At 28.1% G+C, this 21,161-nt stretch overlaps 1 protein-coding gene across 5 annotated transcripts in view; it reads left to right on the plus strand.

Moving 5' to 3' along the window:
* LOC107452152 (ankyrin repeat domain-containing protein 27) overlaps positions 1 to 21,161 on the plus strand; it is a 133,836-nt gene that overhangs the window by 59,123 nt on the left and 53,552 nt on the right. For all 5 annotated transcript variants that reach the window (XM_016068468.5, XM_016068467.4, XM_016068466.4 and 2 more), the window contains 4 exons: positions 1,305 to 1,470; positions 8,382 to 8,453; positions 13,283 to 13,346; positions 20,717 to 20,855. In XM_016068468.5, coding sequence (XP_015923954.1) covers positions 1,305 to 1,470; positions 8,382 to 8,453; positions 13,283 to 13,346; positions 20,717 to 20,855 — 441 coding nt within the window. The remainder of the gene's footprint in view (positions 1 to 1,304; positions 1,471 to 8,381; positions 8,454 to 13,282; positions 13,347 to 20,716; positions 20,856 to 21,161) is intronic.

Here is a 21,161-nt window from a genome sequence, read left to right on the forward strand (position 1 = left end):
GTTTATCTGTTACCACCAAGACAATATCATTGAATGACATGCATGATTGCTCGTTTGGGGCGGAGTAATACTGAGCTCTTGAACAGATCTGCATGTTCAAATAGGAACCGTGACAGGTGAACAAGTTGCAGCCCCTCAACCACCTCCTACTTGTGAACTTGAGAGAACATATTGCTGAGTGAAGTAATCTTCCTCACGATCATCTTGATATTTTGATAAGCATTTTGCAGACTGTATTATGTCACATTGGAGACTTACAATATATTAACTATCATAAAAGGAATGCGATATTAAGTTTTTGCATTGGAGATATTTTTTATAATGGCTCCGGGTTGCAAAAATCATAGTTTTATTAATGTATCATGCATTCACCACTTTTTTTGTTCTTTATTTTTTGTTTAATAAATGGGCTTTATAAATTTGTCAAATAAATTATGTTTGTTTGGTTTCTGAATTTTTATTCGTTTGAGCTGACATAACCCCTTGTCTGCCACGAGTATATATATACATTTTGTTAAGCCGTTACCTCCGCTGGTGCATATATATGCATTTCTGAAGTATGCATTGCTCAATGCTATTTGCCAAGTGCTGCTATCTGTAAAACTACTCCCACAGCTTTGGAGTGCAACAGAATAACCCTAAGAGGGTTTCTTTTTTTTTCTATCTCCAAAACTAAGAAGGTGAATCTTGAAAGCAAAGGGTTAATTTATGGACATGAGTGTATTCTAAACATCCCCTAACAATCACTTTCGAAGAAAATATTTTCTGATTCTTATTCTTCACTTATGCATATGAGAATAAATAAAACAATAATAAATACCTAGGAAAATAATTTATTAACAAGTGCTCAATTCTTAAAAAATGAGAAAATGTTAAAAAAAAACCAAACAAAATGACATGATACAAAGACTTATAACATTGAACAGTTAAAGTTTAAAATATATTGAATAAATTTGTTTCTTCAATTACAAACAACTTTAAGTCATCAAACTTTCAGTTTTGCCAGTTAATCGCTTACTAACTGTTCTTAGCTTCCTTATTCTTTAGTGAAATTAATGTAATTTTTTGTTTAACAAGTAATTAAAGTTAGATAGATTAACTGTCCCGCTCATGACAGAAAATATGGATTTAATTAATTAAGAATATTCATTATTTATAATTTCTTACAACGAATATTTTTTTTTCAAAAGACATTTTTCTTTCATAGGATATTTTCTGAATTGAAACTTGCATCAAACTTTAAAAGTTTAAAGTTAAATTTTAGAAACCATTTATACTAAATTTACTTATTTTGTTATTTTTAGTTATACTATGTTTCATGTTCATGATAAAGTGTTTCCTGTTGTGAAAAAAAGCTGCCTTGAGGAAGATAAAAAATTAACACAGAAACTTTTATCACTTTATGATTCTCATGTTACACCCGATCAACTTGGAGTTCAGGAGGCATTTTGTTGCCAAACACCTAGTGCTGTAAGTTATAATATTTTTAGCTATTTTTGATTAACTGATATTTTGATTAAATAAAAGTCAAACACTGAAAATTTGAGACCAAAATATATATTCAAATTATGTAAAAATCCCAATTTAAATAGTTGCAACATTTTAATATTTTTTTATGTTACAATTTCTGAACACTGTAATGTATGCCTTATAGCTCAGTGGAAATTGTTAATGGACTGAATTCCTTGATGTTTTTTTCACCTTATGATATATGTTGTTAGAATCAAAATTCTATAAAAAGAAACTACCCTGTGTGGTTAAGTGTTTAAATGAAGAAATAGATTATATAATGATATAGAACAAAATAGTTCAAATTTATATGAGAAATATGTTTGAAGTAGGAGAAGGGTGTCACTAAGCTTTTCAAGATTTGAGAAAGAATCAATATTTTTTTAAATCTTAGAAAAGCTAATATTTTGATTTAGTTTTTGAAAGTGTAAACTGAATTACTGACAATAAACAGGGAAATGTATCAGTGCTAAATTAATTAGAGGAGTAGCACCAAGTCAATGTTTTTTTTTATTTGAAGATATAAGATTAGCAAAGCCAAATGTAGGTAAACTAAAATTAAACAAAATTCGATCGCGGAAATGATTAAATTGGTTCTTTCACTTTAATGTCACTGTTTTTAAAAAAGGCTGAACTCATTTTTTCAAATTAGCAGGCAATGCACTTTACCGGTATACAATAATAAAGACCCACATTTTCTTTATATGTGCAACCAATCAGATAAAGAATATGTGAAAAAATTAAGAACAAAACGTTCAATAAAAGCAAAAGTTCTAAGAATTAGCAGTTTCTATGTAATACTATAGAAAATGGCCCAGAAAAAGCTGGTTACTTGTAAATTTAACTTTATTTTGCTTTGTGACTGAGCTATTTTGACTTAATTGCAGAAAACATCTTTCTCAAAACCCTAAGTTTCATTCAGGTAAAAATTTGGAACAAAAGTTATTTATTCTATTTTATTTTTACCAGATTCTATACCAATTTTTTTTTTTAAGTTTCTTTTTTTTAAAAGTTTCTTTTTTTATGAGCTTAAGATTTTTTTTATTCTTAACCCACTTATCCCAGGTGCAAAAAGGGGTATGAAAAACTCCTTTTGATAAAATTAGTAGTACGTATTTCTTTATAGTAACAGCCTTATGCAACTGAAACAAAGTTTGATCAAACTAGTGGCTTATGCTCTATAGTCAGGGACAATCAGGGAGATAGAAATATAAAATTGTAGTTTTGTGTTGCAAACACTTTGCTATAATTTTATGTAAATATCACACTGATTCAACAATGGTATGGTATAAAATGGGGTAAGAGATGCAAATATTTTGGATTACTTATTAGCATACATAAAGTAATTTCGGGAATGATGAACTATGATTTGATCGTTATCAGTTGTCGCTTTCAAATTGTTTATTTATCACTAGTAAAAATAAATTGCTAATACAGTAGAGAACCATTTATCCGGTATCCAGATAACCGGGAAACCAGAAAACCGGGAAAAATTTTGCTTGATTTTCCCGCCATTTTAAACTAGAACGATTTTAAACTAGAACGAAAAAAGCGGAAATTGGACTCATCCTTGAAATTGAGTAGAGGAAAATGTAAGGAAGGGGAAATTTTTCCCCCCCGTTTACCCAGAGAAACGTCATTTCCTCCGTGTCCTTGAAGGCAGGGAAGGGAGGAATGCTTTATTTTTTCCTTTAGACCGTCAATCAAACTCAAGGGTGTGGCATGCTGATTTCGTTTTCTGTTTGATTTACAAGGGGGGTGGGGAAAATGCATTGCATGCATATCAGTGAACAGAAAAAGAAAAGAGAAAAATATATTTATTTGACATCGACTAATAAAAATAAAATCTTTTTCTTTTGAATAAATTCTCATTCTTTTGAAGTGAGGTATCAATTGCAAGTTTTTCTTGGTGTGGAATCACATCTGCTGTAATTAAAAATCTTGTTTTTATCAACAACAAAAAATAAAATAAAAGGAGAATTGTTTATTAATTTAAATATAGGATTATTTTATGAAGCAGATTGCAGTTTTGTTTTTCTGATTCCACTACGTTTGATTTTTTTTCTTTTCGCGATAAATTTCGCACTCAATAAATTAATTCTTTTTATTCATAAATTTTATCATGTTTTTTTTTTTTTTGAATTCCGTTGATCTTGCCTTGTCCCGGGTTTTAATATTTATGCTAGTGCCTTTTTTAACTATCGTTTCGGTTCGATAAATTCAAGTGTTTTTATTTAGATTAATAAGTTTTCCTTTTATTTTATCGTTTCCCCCCGTATAATTAGGTATGAAATATATTGCGTTATTTAATCATTGGTTTTGTTTATATTATTTAATTTAGGAATTGTAATTAGTTTTAAATAATAAATATGAGAATTTTGTATTTTTTAAACTTGATTTTCTTGTCTAAACTTGCAAATTTTTTTATTCTTTCAAATGTTATATTTCTACCATTTTTTTTTTCTTTTTAAAGTTAGGAGTACCTTTCTTTTTTCTCTTACTTTATGCAATACACTTTTTCCTTGTACTTCAGGTTCGATAAAACATCGATTAACGACACTTTTTGGTCGATTCAGAAAACCGGGAAATTCAGATATCCGGGATAGCGATGGTCCCGAGCAACCCGGATAATTGGTTCTCTACTGTATTTGCTTAGTTATCAATTTTTACAAAGGAATTGCAATTACATTATCTCATTAGAGTTCTTGATATAGACTAAGTTTTCTGATTTGATTAGATATATGTGTTTTTGTGTGCATAAGTATTTTGAAATTATAAAAAAGTTTGGAAATTATGAATTATTATCTAGGACAAATCATATTTTAAAATTTTTAAATGTATAATTGTAAGAGTTTTAAATGTTAAATTAGGAAAATCTTAAAATTGCAAACTCTTCATCAATTGTATCCAAAATTGTTTTAAATAATTTTTCAAATTAACTATTTTGAAAAACATTTTTTAAACAAAAATGTTGTTAGTAGTTTGTAATATTTAAAGAATTTAAGTAATATTTTAGACACAAATATCTATGATAAGATTGAAACTTGGCGAGCAGACGCTAATTCTAAAGTTAGTTAAAAATTCTTTCCCAGCCAATGGGTGAAAAAACGTATATGAATTGTTTCATTGACTGAAGAAAAATATCTTACACCTGACCTGCAGAAAAAAAAATTTTCTTCGACAAGCAACCCTTTTTACTGCAGTAATGATCTAATGTTACAGTTGAATTAAGATCCGGCTGCTCTGGAATAGCAGTTAAATGGGTTTGATTTCAGATTAAAATATAGATGTTTTTATTCTTAATATTTTGTGGTAAACAAAATTAATTATCTTGCTTGTGTGAAATAAAATCCTATAAACAAAATACTCCTCCAACCAGTTTTTTCCCCTTTTTTCTTAAAAAAGGGAATACATACAGGGAATATATACAGGGAATTTAAAAATCACCTAAAATAACAGGGAAAATGCAGGGAATTTTGATTTTTTTCTTTACAAACTGAGAAAATACAGGGAATTTTGTTTCTTATTTTTGTCTTTTAAAAAATGGTGGCCACTTAAAGTGTAATCTATGTGATATTCAACCATGATATTTCAGCTATACTAAACTATTTCATTTACTATAGCATTATTTAAGTATATTCAGCTGTTTTTCCAGCAATTAAAACTAATAAATATAGTTAGCACAATATAGCTCACACAAGAGCACAGTAATTATTGTTTCCTCTTAATATATAGTGCATAATATGTACAGGGAAAACACAGGAAATTTTTTTTTCCAGATTTGAGTGGCAACCCTGTTATCAAAGATTGTGTTTTAATTTATATTTCAGAACTTTCTAAGGGATAAGCAGAAATATTTTTTGCTTAATGCCTTAGAACAGAAATAGTTTTTGCTTTTAATCAAGAACCTTTCTCAGTAGTGTCATAACATAGTTTGATAGAAGAAAAGCAGGGAAATACTGTAGAAAAATTACAACCAGTGGATAAGTTATTTGACATGATGTTGAAGCTGTCCACACTTCCATATTAAATTAAGAAACAGACTTGGTAAATAAAATGCTGAAAAACTTTTATTTTGTTATAGAATGTTAAGATTTATTTCATTAGATATGTTATTGTTTTGACATTTGTTTAATTAAATTAGAAAAAATATATTTTACTTATTTCTCTTTGCATTTATTCTTTTAAGAAGAAATTTCTCAAGTTTTGAACTTAGCAAAACACTCTTAATTACTTGTTCAAGAGAAATAAAATTATGATAAAATATTTTAAGTTTGTAGTTTTTCAACATCAGGATAATAATGAAGATAATTAGCATATATATATATATATATATATATATATATATATATATATATATATATATATATATATACAGTGGTGGCCAAAAGTGTGGACACTTTTTGAAAGTTTAATGTTTTTCAACTTTGTGTGCTTGTAGAATATATTAATTTTCACAAATACAAACTTTTATGTATCAAATTGAAGTTAATTTTAATGTAGAATTTAATAATAAATACAGTATTACAATATCTGTATTACAAAAAAAGTTATGCAATTAATAGTAAGATCTATCTTAGATTTGCATTTTTTTAAAGTGAGACTTACACAATCAATACTTAGTAGGATAACCCTTAATTTTTAAGACAGCTTCACAGCGTCTTTTCATCGAGTGAACGAGTGTTTGGAGTTCATCTTTCGTAATCACATGGTGCCAAGAATCAATTATAGCTTCACTTAGTTGTCTTTTATTGAATGGACGTTTTTTGCGTACAAGAATTTTCAAACGTCGCCGCAAATTTTCAATTGGATTGAGATCAGGGCTGTTTCCTGGCCATGGTAATATATCTATGCCTTTATTTTGAAACCATGCTCTGCATACTTTTGCTGTGTGGCATGGAGCTGAATCCTGCTGAAAAATAAATGGTGCGTTGTTGGAGAAGAGATCCCTGATGGAAGGTATCAATTTTGGTTTCAGGACAGTTTCGATGTATTTTTTGGCATTCAGGATGCCAAATCAGGGCGAAAAAAATGCACAAGTGCTATTAACGATAGAAAAATTAAATGGCTATGCCTTCAAGATAGAAAAATGTCATCAAATGCCGTTAGATGTGAAATGAATGCAGCTGGTATTACAGTAAGTTCAAGAACAATAAGAAGAAGCTTATCAGGATTTGGACTACAAGCTAGAATTCCAAGGAATAAACCATATTTAAATCAAAAGCTACGCGAAAAACAAGTTAAGTCGGCAAAAGAACAGATTAAATGATCAGAAAATCAATGGAAGCAAGTAATCTGGAGTGATGAGAGTAAAATATCGCTCTTTGGAAGTGATGGTAGAAAATACGTGAGATGTAGAGTAGGTGAAGCGCTTCATCCTGATTGCATTGAAGCAACTACTAAAAATCCAACAAATGTCATGATTTGGGCATGTATATCTGCAGATGGTGTGGGCCGAATTCAAGTGATTGATGGCACCCTGAATGCCAAAAAATACATCGAAACTGCCCTGAAACCAAAATTGATACCTTCCATCAGGGATCTCTTCTCCAACAACGCACCATTTATTTTTCAGCAGGATTCAGCTCCATGCCACACAGCAAAAGTATGCAGAGCATGGTTTCAAAATAAAGGCATAGATATATTACCATGGCCAGGAAACAGCCCTGATCTCAATCCAATTGAAAATTTGCGGCGACGTTTGAAAATTCTTGTACGCAAAAAACGTCCATTCAATAAAAGACAACTAAGTGAAGCTATAATTGATTCTTGGCACCATGTGATTACGAAAGATGAACTCCAAACACTCGTTCACTCGATGAAAAGACGCTGTGAAGCTGTCTTAAAAATTAAGGGTCATCCTACTAAGTATTGATTGTGTGTTAAAAAAATGCAAATCTAAGATAGATCTTACTATTAATTGCATAACTTTTTTTGTAATACAGATATTGTAATACTGTATTCATTATTAAATTCTTCATTAAATTACCTTCAATTTGATACATAAACGCTTGTATTTAAGTAAAAATTAATATATTCTGCAAGCACACAAAGTTGAAAAACATGAAATTTTCAAAAAGTGTCCGCACTTTTGGCCACCACTGTATATATATATATATTAAAATAAAATTTTGATCTCCAAAATTTTTGTTATTATTAAGACGTAAAACCAGACCACTAACGACGTATTAATGCAAAAATATTTTTTGATCTAATGTTGGGTTAGTATTTTCATTTATTTATCAGTACATGATAAACATTTTTAAAAAATTATCTAAGTCAAAAGGTTTTAGGTCATTAACTTTAAAAATGATCATGCATCATAATGGCAGAAATAATAAGCATTTTTTCTGAAGATGGGAAAACATCTATTCTTTTTGAGCGATACATTTTTTTTTTTGAAAGACTGTAAAAACCATGGGAAATACTGTGCCAACCCTACCTGGTATTCTCACCCTACCACCACCTTTACTGTTTTTATCTCTTCTCTTGATTCTTGTTTAAGTTTGTTCCACTTACCCTGTTGGCTAAATCGCTTTTTTTCCCTTGCTGCAACTTGTTTGCAATTTTGTTTCTGTACCTGCTTATTTTTCTTCTTTCGTTTTGTGTTTAGACATTAAGAAGGGTTCTCGATTATAGGACAAAACTATAGTAATCTGTTTTTTTAATTTTATTTGTGCTTTATTCACATTGTCCGGATTTATTTTCATATAATAATTTATTCGCTCTTTATTTTTGTTATGCAAATATTATATTATTGTAAAATACATTGCATGTTTCTTTTGTCATTGTTTTTCTGTAATTTTATGTTATAACACAATAATGGCAGTTTTATTTAGTATTTTTCTTTTATTTTAATTATTGCTTTGCAGATTGTCGAATTAGCATCATTAAATTCTAGAGGAAGTCCTGCAGAAAAGCTTAATTGCTTATTGTCTACTCTTGTAAGTTATTTTATTTTTATTCTGATCATTTTTAAGTGCTTTTAGATCTTACTACTTGATTTTGTATTCTTTGTATGGAATTGGCTAGAATGAATGTACGTAATTTTGTTTTTCATGCCTCAAAATAAAATTGTCTCAAAAAGAATTAATGTTTTATGTATGCAGAAACTCTTAACCTTATAAGACTTCTGTGAATTATTTTTTTCAGTGATAAGTGACTAAAGCTGATTTTTAGAAACAGAATTTTTTAAAAAAATTACTAGAGATTTTATCCTTTTTAAGACTAGAAAAAATATTTTCTGAAACTACAGAGAATTCATAGTAGTTGGAATCTCTGTTTATGTATTTGGCGCTGTTACAGAAACTAGCATATATAATGTTGTACCAAAAAGATCTACATAATTCTTTGGTTGTTAGGAATTGAAAATTTTTAACCAAAGAGAAGTTTAAAATTTTTTAATCAAAGAGAAGTTTAAAAGCAGTTAGCGTCTCATTCAGTTATTTACTGTAATTTCTCCACAAATATTTCATTTAAATGTTATGTACATTCTCTTTATTCAATGAAAAGTTTCAAAAATTGTTTGATTATATTAAAATATGCATATTGAAATCAAAAAGAAAAATGAAGTTAGAGCAAACAATTTCTTAGTTCATTTCTTTGAAATTTGAAAACACAAAGCTATGGTCTTCAGAATTAGGTAGAAGTTGCAGAACATTTCTAGATTTTGGTGATTTCAATCTTCATTTCATGCTAACTACACACTGATGAGAATAAATCTGGTGTAGTGAACCCTACTCTAAGTCAAAAACTTAGGACGTGCTTCAGATTTCAGGAATCAAGAAACTTAGCTTGAGTCTTTGAGCCTCATGGTCAACATACAAGTCCATTACATTTAAACAGGAAACTTAAGGTAGAGCTGAATCGTTAAAAAACTTTATGTTAACCCTTTCCTGTTGTAAATCTTGGTAGTTGGCTATTTTTTTTGTATTCTGTTTAAAGAGGGTCTTTCAGAATTCAACTGGGTTATTGATACCTAAATCAAAAGAATATAAATCATGTTGGAAAGTTTCTGTGTTGAAGGTTTTGTTTATATAGCGTTTGATGTTTTTTTCATGTTTTTTAATTTAAATTTTGAAAAGGTGATGGATGATATAGATTTTGAATTTTTTTCTGTTTTCTGAGTTTTTCAAGATTTAAAATTTTTTTTTGGTGTCTTTAGAATGTGATTAGCTTGTATATACTCACTGATTCTCAAGTGTTTACACACTTAAAAATCATGTTTGTGTACTTAGTTTATTAATTGTATTTTCCATTGTGCTTTTAGTTGGATATTCGCTTTTATTCTTGTGTATGTCCACCTACATCAGTGTTTCCCAAACTTATGATTTTTGTGTACCCTTTCTAAATTTTTAGTAACGCAGTGTACCACTAATAAAAAAATTTATGTATTTTTTACTGTAAAAAATTGCACAAAAGTTAAAAATCACAACTGGCTGTTGACACCACTAATTATTAACTGTTAACTCTGCAAAAAATAGCCAATAGAAACCCCGGCTAAACTGTTCCTGTACTCCTGAGGGTATGCGTACCACACTTTGGGAGACACTGATCTACATGTTTAAACAGAGTGGGAGCTTGCTAATTTATTTTTACTTGTTTATTTAGATAGGAGTTATCAAAATATTTCGGTAAAATTTTAGTTTACATGAAAGGAAGTGTTGTGTAATTTATTGGCAAAAACAATTATCATTTTAAACATTAAATTTTGGACATAGGTGACATATATGTAGGGGTGGTTTATTTTATGATTGTTGTTTTCTTCCTTCTCCCCACAGTTGAAAATTCTTTCTTTTTTTTTAATTGATACTCCAAAATTTCAGTATCACCCATCCTTTTTCTTTCTTTTGCTGCAATCTTTTTGTATATTTTAAGATACTTTAACGAATCAAAGAGGAAATGGTATCTTAGAAATGCCTAAAAAATCTATCTCGAAGGTTAAATTTATTCACTTTTTCAGTTGAAAGTCAACATTATTGTTTTTGCACTAGAAAATATATGATTTGAAGCTAAGTAACACTGTAATGCTTTTCTTGATAAAAAGTCGATGATTGAAAGTATGTTTGACACTTTTGGGAAACCTACATTTTCTGTTTTTTTATTTTCTTCGACTCGTGAGAGGTCATTAAAAAAAGTATTTTTTGTTTATTTTTAATTTGGTTATTTTGGATTGAGAATTGGAGATGTTATGCAGTTTCAATTATTCTGTATCTTAAAATGTTGCGCAAATTGAAATTTTCTATTTATTCCTTAATTTTTTAAAAAAATTACTTTGTTTTTATGCAACTTAATCATTTGATTTATTTATTCATCATTAGAAGCTTTTAAATCTGTAATAAGAGAGGTATTGCATCTAGGATTATTCTGTATGGTAAAATTTTACACAAAATTGGATTTATTCATTATTAATTTAAAATTTTTTAAGGGATTTTTATCTGTTTTTTTCATTTGATTTATTTATAATTCGGATATTAATGAATAATTAATTGTTTATAAGATATGTATTGTGTTCCACGCAGATATGCAATTGTTCTGTGTGGAACTATTTTGCACAACACAGAGATATTGTCATTTATTATTGTCAAATTTATTTATTATTACTTCTTTAAAATTCATTTTAATTATTTTTAGCTGTTTAATCATTTGATATACATGGAATTCCTTATTTTAAATAAAATTACAAGTAAGATTTGAGATACTAAGAGATGAACTTAATGTACTCACAATTGTACTGTATGGTATGATTTTGCATAAAGTAAGGTTGTTCTTAATTATTGGTTGTATTTTAAAAACTTATTTAAATTATTTTTAACTGTTTAATATTTGATTTCTTTTAAATTTGGAAATTTTAAATTAATATTAAAGATGATTGCCATTGCTCTATTGGTTATATTTAATAATTATTTCTATGATTTCTGTTGATTATTTGTAAGGTATGCATTAAATTTGTGGTTGTTCAACATAGTAAAATTTTGTTTGTTATATGGGATGAAACACTTTCCTTATATTTAAACTTCAGGAGAATGACATATATCTCATAGAGATTTATCTTCGTAAAATTGTGGTAATGAGAACCGTCCAGAACATTAATGTGTTATCATGTAAAATTTAAATTTTTCTTCTCTTGAAATGACATAGTGCTGAAAAAGCAGCTATTTGCTATATTATATTTTAAATATCGTAAAATGAATTAGTTATTTTCAATTTTCTTCAGATTTCCATGACTGTTATTGTCTGATGTTTTTCTGATAGTAGCAATGTTTTTGTGTGAAAGTACCGCTAAAAGTAAAAGTGAAGAATGTATCTACAGTGGAAAGTTGCTTATCCGGGATCGGTGGGACTTCCGGAAGTCCGGACAATAGATTTTTTCTTATAATAGACCCTTAAGGTAAACCAAGCTTAAAACGATATAAGGAACTATCTGAATCTGAGAAGCAAAAAATAAACAAACGTTATTTTTCAGGCAATAATGTTTTAGTATTAGAATGATATCTAATCAATCAAAAACAAAATATTAGAAAAAAATAATTAATGCTTAAAATATAGAAAATGAAAAAAATTTGACAGTTATGAAAATATTAATTGCTCTCTCCGCCATTTTGAACTAGAACGATTCGAGCAAGAAGCGGGAATTCCCATTATTCATGGAGGTGGGTAGGTGGAGGATAAAAATTCATTTCCTCCTTATTTGTATAGATAAAATATATGCTTAAAGAGGAGATCGTTCAAGTTGACGGCAGGAAAGTGACAAATTCTTATTTTCTCTCCCATCATTGGCTATCAATCAAGGGTAAAGGTGCGACATGCTGATAGGGTTCTCTTTATTTTTTCTTGTCTCTTTATTTTCAGTGGTTGTTAAAACAACGTTAAGGAGGAACATATTAATTTTGCCTGGTTTAAGAGGAGGAGGATTGTTATCGCTTACATGTCTGGGAAGAACAATGTTTCTCAAGGATGTGTATCCTTTTAGACCTATTCAAATTTTCCATTTTGACTCTCCCTCCACATTATCGTTTGCTGCGTTTACCCTTTTCCACAGTAAAAGATTCCAGGAAAAGTCTCTTTTAATAGCCAGCTGCATAGGAAAGAAGGGGGGAGTGGACTCAGTTTGCACTCTTTTGAAAACAAATCTCCCTCTTTTTCTGCATTCCAGAGGAAAAGCGTCACTTACGGTCACTCGATGGTCTTGGGAGGTCTTCTCTTCCCCTTTCTGGTGATTAATGGATTAAATTCATAAATCACTAGAAGCTAGAAAAGGAAAAAATCTGTCAAAAGGCCTCTTTTTTTTCTTTTTAAAAGAGGGGAAGATGAAGAGATGTTTGATTATTTTGATTGTTAAAAAGTGTCTTTGAAATCAAAAAGAGACTTTACACTGTATTAGTATCAACATGATTTTTGAATTACATGGATTCTATATAAAATATTTATTTTACACTCTCTGGGTATTTGTAGTAAATTTAACTAAAATGAGAAATAGTAAGGTAGAGATATTAATATTGAGTTTGATATTATATATCCTATATGTAGTTATTTCAGAGAATTATAGCTATACTAGGTAAGATAGAGAACTTTTATCAAACTTTACAACTTAGCTTTTTTGATTTTTCCCCTTTTAATTGTTCATCTTTATTTGTTTGTACTTTGCTTTAGTTTCTATTGTCTACCTTTTCTGTGGTGCAAAAATGTGTTCATTTCTTGTCTGCTGCATTATAAATAATAATAATAAAATATGCTTTTTGTCATGTTTGCTTAAAAATTATTTCTATTTCAGGAAGTCTTGAATCAAGATGTTGAAAATTTTTTACTGGAAACATGTTATCTTGTTAGAAACAGGGGTATTTTCTTCCTTTTATCATTACATTTAAATCCTTCTTTTTCATGCTATAAATGCCAGACAAGTAAAGAAATGTTTTAGTTTACGATTTTTAATAATTTTAGTTTATTAAGTTTTATCTAGATAATGGTTAGTATATATATATATATAAAAATAAACAAATAAAAATAAAATGCTTTATTTTAACGTTATAAAAACATCTTATTTGTTTTGGTAAATTGAATTTTTTTCAAAACTTTTGCAGATTCTGGTCAGAATAGAAAAACTTAAACTAGCTAATTAAACTTATATTTTAAGTTGAACCATAAATTGAAATTTGTTCAAGATTCTTAAAATTCTTTTTGTAAACATTTTTTTTAGATTGAATCAATTGTAAACATCAATTCCTTTTGTTTTTTGAAGCAGCTCCATGCAGATTGTATTGCACTATCAAATTTTAATCCTCTTGGAGCATTTATAATTAAACCTTCCTTCCATAGTAAAATAAAAACATTAAGTATCTGCGCACACAATCCAAAAGTATCTGTAAGCTCATAATATTTTTGATAATAGAATAATTTTATTAAATATACAAAATCAGTTAACTATTTAATATTTTTATATATTCTTGACAAAAAATATATATACATCCACATTAATATTAATAGTTATACATAGAACTACATTCATATAAAGTAATTATCATATTAAGTATTATTAGTAATTTTGCTCCAAACAAAATTACATTAAAGATTTCCTACTGTCACAGTAATTGTCTTTTTCCATTGTAAAGCGATAGTTGAGTTGAGCAGTAAAAAATCAGCTGGATTTAGGCTCTACTGCTAACAATGGGATCGCTGAGCTTAGGACTAAAGTGGCAGTTATATCTTTTCTCTTTAAGAGCAGCATGCATTCAACTAAACACTAGCTTTCTTCTACCTTGCATAAATCATGATTACGCTATCTGCTTCAGATTCCCTCCCCCCACTGCAAACTTTTTTGTGCATGCGGATACTTTTTTTTGTATTACAATAAATATTAAAAAAGTATCTTGGAGAATCACCACCAATGTACAACGTGCACACGTGAGTCTATATTAACTAACTATGCTTCCTTCCTCACTTAGCTGAGAGAACAATTTATTTTATTCCAATATATTTTTGTAGCAGGCTCTTTTATGGAATTTGTGATGATTACAAAAGCATTTTGTAATCAACATAATGCATATAAGAATTTGTTATAAATTAAAATGCTTTCTTAATAATTCTTGTACTTTCAACCAAAAAATGCTTTACAAGGTACTACAGTACAGAACCCGTTATCCGGAAAACCGAAAAACCGGAACGAAATTCGAGAAATTTTCCCACCATTTTTAAAAAAAAAAAATTTTTTTTCCTTGTAAGATTTTAGGATTTTTCGTTCTTTTCTGAAAGATGTTTACCTTACCATCATTTTAGAAATAATCATTAGTGTATTACCTCATCGTTTTTCTTTTTTTTAAGATTATTTCAAAAAAAAAATTTTTTTTAGTTGGGTTTAACAATAAAAAAAACTGCTTTTTGTAGCGATTCAGAAAACCGGAAAAATCAGTTATCCGGAATAGCGATGGTCCCGATCGTTCCGGATAATCGGCTCCCTACTGTAGTTGGATTTAGTTATTAAATTTTAAATTCACTCATCAAAACTACAATTTTCTTTCTTGTTATGATTTCAGTCCAATTGCTAAATTAGCATTTAATCAAACATTATTTTTCTCTCTATACCATTTCTGTAATAACACATCTAAAAACATAGGTTTTTCACATGCAACCTGCTACATTATTAAACACTGCAGATATTTCATGCTTGCAAACTTGTTCTGATTTATCGGAACATTATTTTTTTTTTTGAATAATTAGTGTGGTAATAAATTTTATGATTTAACATTCAATTATTTATTTGATAAATTTAATTTAGAATAATTTTGCTCATCTCTGCATTAGGACTGGGAGATATAAGAAATTTTATATTGTGATGCATCGTCAGTTTTGCATCGCAATATAGCGATGTATCGCAATATAGTATTTTTGAATTTCATTTACTTGTAAGGCACAAGAAGTAGGATTTCTATCAAAACTTCATACTCAGATTGATTTAAATCAATTTATGAATTTGAAGATAGATATGTTTTGCTAAAGAAAGATATTAATGTTATATTTTCTAAAAATGATCGTTCAAATAACAAAAGATTTCTAAGCTTAAAAATAAATAATAAAAAAATAAATAAAATTGAAATTTATCAATATAATATTTACTTAACAATATAGAAAGAAAATTTAAAAAATAAGTTTGTTAAAAATTATTTGCAGGCTTAAAACAAAGTGCTAAATAAATTTTTTAAAAAAAAAAAAACGCTTTTCAAACAACCCTATTTTTTATCATTATTATTTCACATAAATAATTAAGTTAAATTTAATAATTACCGAATTCTGAAGAAAAAACAAAGTAAGGGTTAATTTCTTGAAAATAAAAACAAAAGAATTACGGTATTCGATAATATATTTAACTGACAATATTGAAAGAAAATTAAAAAACAAGATTATACTTTTTAATAAAACAAAGTGCTAAATGATTAAAAAAGAAGTCGCAAACCTTACTAATTTTTTTGAATAAACAAAGTTGATTGAATTATGGCCAAATCCAAAAGAGGAAAAACAAGTTTTGTTATAATTTTATTTATAAAAACAAAAACAACTAAAGATTTATAAATTTAAGGGTACAGGGGACCAGGTACTAGAGTACAGGTAATAAAAAACCATTAAATTATTAGAAGTTTTATCCAAAAAGTTTTTAATGAATTAAAATAAAGTAAAAAATAGCCTAACAAGTGTAATTACTTTGTAATTTAATTCTTTATGGGCATCTTAAATTAGATTTCCGTTTGTAATAAATTCAATAATGTAAAAAATTACTTAAACATATAATATAAAAAAAGTTTTGTTTTTAAAAAAATAATTTACCTAATTAATTAAGAAACACTTCTTTATATATTCTTTTCAATAATAGATTTAGAACAAAGTAGCGACTGCAATCACAAAGTCAGTCCCACTGAAAATTATCCACAAGAAACGATATCAAGAAAAAAGAAAAAGAAGAGGCGTGAAAACGAACATGCGAGATTACGATATATGTTCTCAAAACTGATTCTGATTCTACCGCTCATCAATCAAGGCCGTTTCAACATAACGAAACAAACATCATCTTCCACAGCGCGAATTGGCATCGAAATGTAAGAGAAGATCCTTGCGTGTCTTGTATCGTTCCTCTTCTTTACTCGACGGCTTAAATCAGATTTCTGATGCATTGCCTGGAACGAGAGTGGCTGTATCGGCCTGCCGATATAGGCGTTAAATCGATATGTCACGATATATTGATTTATAGCCCAGTACTACTCTGCATATAAACAACTTAAACTCATGTATAAAATCTATTGTGCAGAGAAGTTTTTAAAAGCCGGCAAAATTAAACAAATTTAGATTTCTTTAAATTGTTATTTGCCTACCACTTTAAATATTTTGGAAAGTTATATTTATCTGTATCAAGCTCCAACTCATCCACTTTCTTCAAACATTAAAGTCTGGAATATATTCTATTAATTTCATTGCTTTATTTTAATATTGCTAACTTCAATTTTACTAATACTATTTTCGTAGATAAGTATTTTCAGTTACTTCTTACTACAAGAAAAAAATTTTTTTTATTATAAAGCTCAGGTCAGTAATTTAGTGAAAAAAAAATTTTGCACTCTGTTCTGTTAAAATAGATTATATAAATATGAAAAAAGGTTTAATTATATTATATTGTAATTTAATTGAGTGATTTTATGGAGAACTTCATTGTGTAAACCATCAATCCTTGTTATGAAGTAAATATGATCCCAAATTAATAAAATAAATTAAAAGTGGTACAGTGCCCGCCGTTTATTAAAATCACTTTCGTTTTATGCTCTTTTGATTTTATTAAGCGGCTGATTTTATTAAGAGGCGATTCAACATTTGAAACAAAAAACAAATTTTACGATATATTCTAAATGCAAGCACTTTAAAAGCTGAAATAATGACCACATTAATGCTTTATTTTAACTAATTTAATTATTTTAATAAAGTAAAACCCTACATAAGATTAAATTTATAAAAGTGTTGCAAAACACCGATCAATGGTTGCTTGAGTTGCAGTATTTAAAATTAACTTTTCAGCATCATTTGAGAGTTTATAGAAGTTTTTATAGTTTTCGATATTCCTTCTCTTTGTTCTAAAGCTTGCCGCAATACATTAAGTGCTTTTCTGACTTCTATTGAAGATGGCACTGATGAGTTTATTTCATTTTCTGAGTCTGATTCCTCCATTTCTTGATGGGAAATAACTTTGCAATTTTTGATGTCTGTAAGTATTTTAGAATCAGATTTTTCTCCTGATGTTAATAACGTGATGTCTCCTCGTCAATAGCTACGTAACGTGAAAAATTCTCGTCCATTTCATTTTCTTCATTGCTGATCATTTCTTCGAAACAGTTATGAGCCTCATCTCCATCCCCATTGTACATTTAGGAAGCTTATCATAGTTTTGCAACACTGCGAATTTATCTTTAAGACTCAAAACCTGCTTTTTCGGCATGCTGATAAAATTTAATACTAAACGAACTTAAAAATGATATGTGCTCTAACTATAATTTACTCAAACGACTTAAATAATATGGAACATGTGCACAAACAGTTTTTGGAAATCTATTCATGTTCTCTGTTAAGATAGATAACAAAAGAAACTTCTCTCCCTTCTATGGTTCATTCAATAAAAAGTAAGATAAGAATTCGACCCCCTGGTGAGTGAGATAGGTTTCTCCATACTTCATTCAAGTCAAGGAATTAACATTGATAAATTGATTTCTATGAACTCGCCGCTAACCATCCACCTAAGTATATCACAGGTTTGTGAGTAACTGTTGCTTCTTCTAAAAATATCTTTAACTTCAAAAAAATAAAATTTTATAAATAAGAATAGAAAAAGCTGAAATATTGCACCTTTGATTTATTATGTAGTCGAAATTTTGATTTTAAAAAGCGGTGGCATTGATTTTATTAAAGGATGTTTTTAACATGTATTAATATTGTTACGATTCGGTTCTTGTCGATTTGATTTTATAAAGCGACTGATTTTATTATCCGTTGATTTTATTAGCGGCGGGCACTGTAGTAAGATTTTCTTTCCTCTTAACAATATTCCTTCATAAACAATAGGAAAAAGTATGGCACATAGTTGCCAATTTGTGCACTCTCATGGGAGATATATTTCTATGGTAATGTAACTAAATTTTGCCAATACTGCCAACATTTGTTTATTGCTATCATTTATAAACATAAATACATAATTATCAGATTACTTATTTGTTTTACTAATTTATATATCCTGATGGTTAAACACATACATAACACATATGCAAAGAACCAAAAAATGAAATTTTTTTTTGTTGAAATGAATAATAGAAATAGTGATAATTAGTTGCTACATAGAAAAAAATAGCTTTGCTTTGTTAGCATTCAAAATGTATGCATTGTTTTTTTCAATATTTAATTCAAAACATTAAAACAGCTGATTATGAATTATCCAGAATTTTATAGGAAAATTTTCAAATGTTTCGCCCTTTAACAATTTAACCTAATCTAGGTTTGTAAAACAGAAACCTTTAAAATTAAAAAGCAGTGCCACTATTGTAGGAAAGAACCAATTTAATGAATCTGTTGCTGAATTGCTAATGAAGACAATTGGAAGTAAACAGTCTAAGCATAAAATGAGAAACGGAAAAATATCGAATTAAAAACAGAGGACTATCTGCCAGTTTTAGAAAACAGTTTTTAATTTATAAGTTAACTCGTATGACATAATATGAAGTATAGCAATTTGGCTAGTGGGGTATCATATCAATAACATTCTATAATTTATTTTATAAGTTAGTTTTTAAACGCTTTTTTATTAGTCAGATGGAATGAAAATCTGGATTTAGGTTTTAAAAAAAACCTGAAAATTCTTAATATATAAAAATGATTATACCTTACAATCCAAAAAAAAAATTTCATCATAAAAAATTAATTAATAAAAATTAATAACAATTTTTATATTTGCTTAAATTCAAAATTTATTACATATTTATCTTTGTGTTGAGGACTTATAAACTTTATGTAAAAGTATTACTGCAGTTTAACCAATCATTTAAAAGATATGAAGAGAAACATGGAATATTAACAGTGCCGGGTTACCCATTAGGCCAGAATAGGCCATGGCCTGGGGCCCCCTTAAAATGGATTTTTTGAAAATGAATTTACGAAAAACAATGATTTTTTTTTTTTAAAAAAATCAATTTCAAATATATATTAAAATTTTTTCAAAATGTTATGATTATTTTGTAGTTCTAATTTAACAAAATAAAGTAAAATTTAATTTATTATTATTATTTTTATGTTAAATATGCTTTCTTAAATGAAAAGATATATAAATACTATTATATTTAAATAAATAAAAAATATATGAGAGTAACAACTCTATCGAAGGGCCCCAAAAATTTTCATGGCCTAGGGCCCCGCGTACGCTTAATCCGGCCCTGAATATTAAAATAGCATTAATGTAAAACATTTTTGAACTGTTATTGTGGTTAAGCTTAAGGGGTTCTATGAAAGCCTGCATTTCAAAACTTCCTATTTTGTTTGTGATAAATCTGAATTTGGGGGGAAAAAAGGTATGTTTCTTTAGAAAAAGTGAGTTTTTTAATCGAAAAAAACATATTTCGTTGCGGTTACAGCTAACTGTTATACATTTTATAAGATTTGATTTCTTTGAGATATTACCAAAGCACTTTATAAAATCTGACCAACTGTTTAAGTTATAAGGGTGATCTTTTTATTTTATTTATTTTTTTTTCTGATTGTCAATCATAATAGAATCTTCTAAATGTTATTGCTATCTGTGTTCTAACTGTACTGTTATACTAAGTCTTGAGCTGCTTTTTTTTCATCAAATTAGATTGGCATAAAACTCTAATTGATGGAAGTTCTTTATCATTAAGTATAAATATATTTTTAATTCATATGTTACCATTAAAGTGTCAATGTTGAAGATCAGATATGTCTTAGAATGCATAGTTATCCCATATAATAACTGATCAATTCAGTTGAAGTGTATAAAACATTCATAATTTTTCAATTGTTTGTGATTTTATTACAAATAGATCTTTTACTTACGTATCCTGTTTTGTTTTGATGTATCTCGAATTTCTGGTGCATTAAGTTAAATGTAATAATTTAAATTATGTTAAATAAATTATTAATATGATGCAACTCATTTTATGAATATTATATATTTCAGATGTACCATGTTTAACATCAGATGACTTAATTCCACTCTTAGCTTTTGTAATTGTCCAATCTCGTCCTCAGTATTTCATCAGTAATCTTCAATATGTTCAAAATTTTTGCTGGGAGAATTCTCCAGCTGACAAGCTCAGGTAATATAATTGTTTTTTTTTTCTTTTCATTTTATTTATATTCTAGACTTCTATTTATACTAATATAAATATTTAAATTTCTGTCTGAACATACTATGGTTTTTTTTTTTAAGCAAAAGTGGTTAAAAGCAAAAATAATTTTTTACTTGATATAAAAAATTAAGTACTACCAGTTTTATCATGTAGGTGTTTCCCATGTATGGACCACTTTTTGTACATTAATGCGTTCAGATCCAGTTTAATTCAATTTTTTGCGAACATTGTGGAAAACACTATTTTTTTATTTATATATACATTAACCAAACC

Source organism: Parasteatoda tepidariorum, chromosome 11 (assembly GCF_982258835.1).
Source record: "Parasteatoda tepidariorum strain Cologne lab strain chromosome 11, Ptep-v5.0, whole genome shotgun sequence".
Classification (NCBI taxonomy): domain Eukaryota; kingdom Metazoa; phylum Arthropoda; class Arachnida; order Araneae; family Theridiidae; genus Parasteatoda; species Parasteatoda tepidariorum.